At 32.8% G+C, this 442-nt stretch overlaps 1 protein-coding gene across 1 annotated transcript; it reads right to left on the reverse strand.

Annotated features, from left to right (window-relative positions):
* LOC106520812 (uncharacterized) lies at positions 1 to 442 on the reverse strand (the record flags this gene model as incomplete). The annotated part of the gene is given in 1 exon segment (XM_014013068.1): positions 1 to 442. A coding segment is annotated over 1 exon segment (442 nt), but the record flags the coding sequence as incomplete, so codon positions are not given.

A 442-nucleotide genomic window follows, 5' to 3' on the forward strand; every position in this document is an offset into this window, starting at 1 on the left:
GGTGTCATTAATGACACCTGTTTTTGTAGCATTCTCTAGTATTTGATAAAATTCTTCCATAAATTGTAAGGTTGGATTTATACTCAATTTTTTATAATTTTTAGGATCATTTAATTGGCGTTGTGCCTCCCTAATATATTCATTTCTGTCCCACACTACAACTGCTCCCCCTTTGTCTGCTGGTTTTATAATGATCGTTTTGTTATCATTGAGCTCTTTAATGGCTTTACGTTCCTCTCTGGTGAGGTTATGATGGTATGTCCCTCGTTGAGTTTCATCTGATATTAACTTTTCGATGTCATAATTAGTTTTCCTTTTAAAGGCTATTAAACTAGCATTGTTATTAACAGGATGAAAGGTTGATTTTGGTTTAAAAAACTGCACATTTGGTTCATTAGTTGTCACATTGGAATTATTTTCACTGAACCACATTTTCAAATTC

Source organism: Austrofundulus limnaeus, unplaced genomic scaffold (assembly GCF_001266775.1).
Source record: "Austrofundulus limnaeus strain Quisiro unplaced genomic scaffold, Austrofundulus_limnaeus-1.0 Scaffold97, whole genome shotgun sequence".
In the NCBI taxonomy this organism is placed as follows: Eukaryota; Metazoa; Chordata; class Actinopteri; order Cyprinodontiformes; family Rivulidae; genus Austrofundulus; species Austrofundulus limnaeus.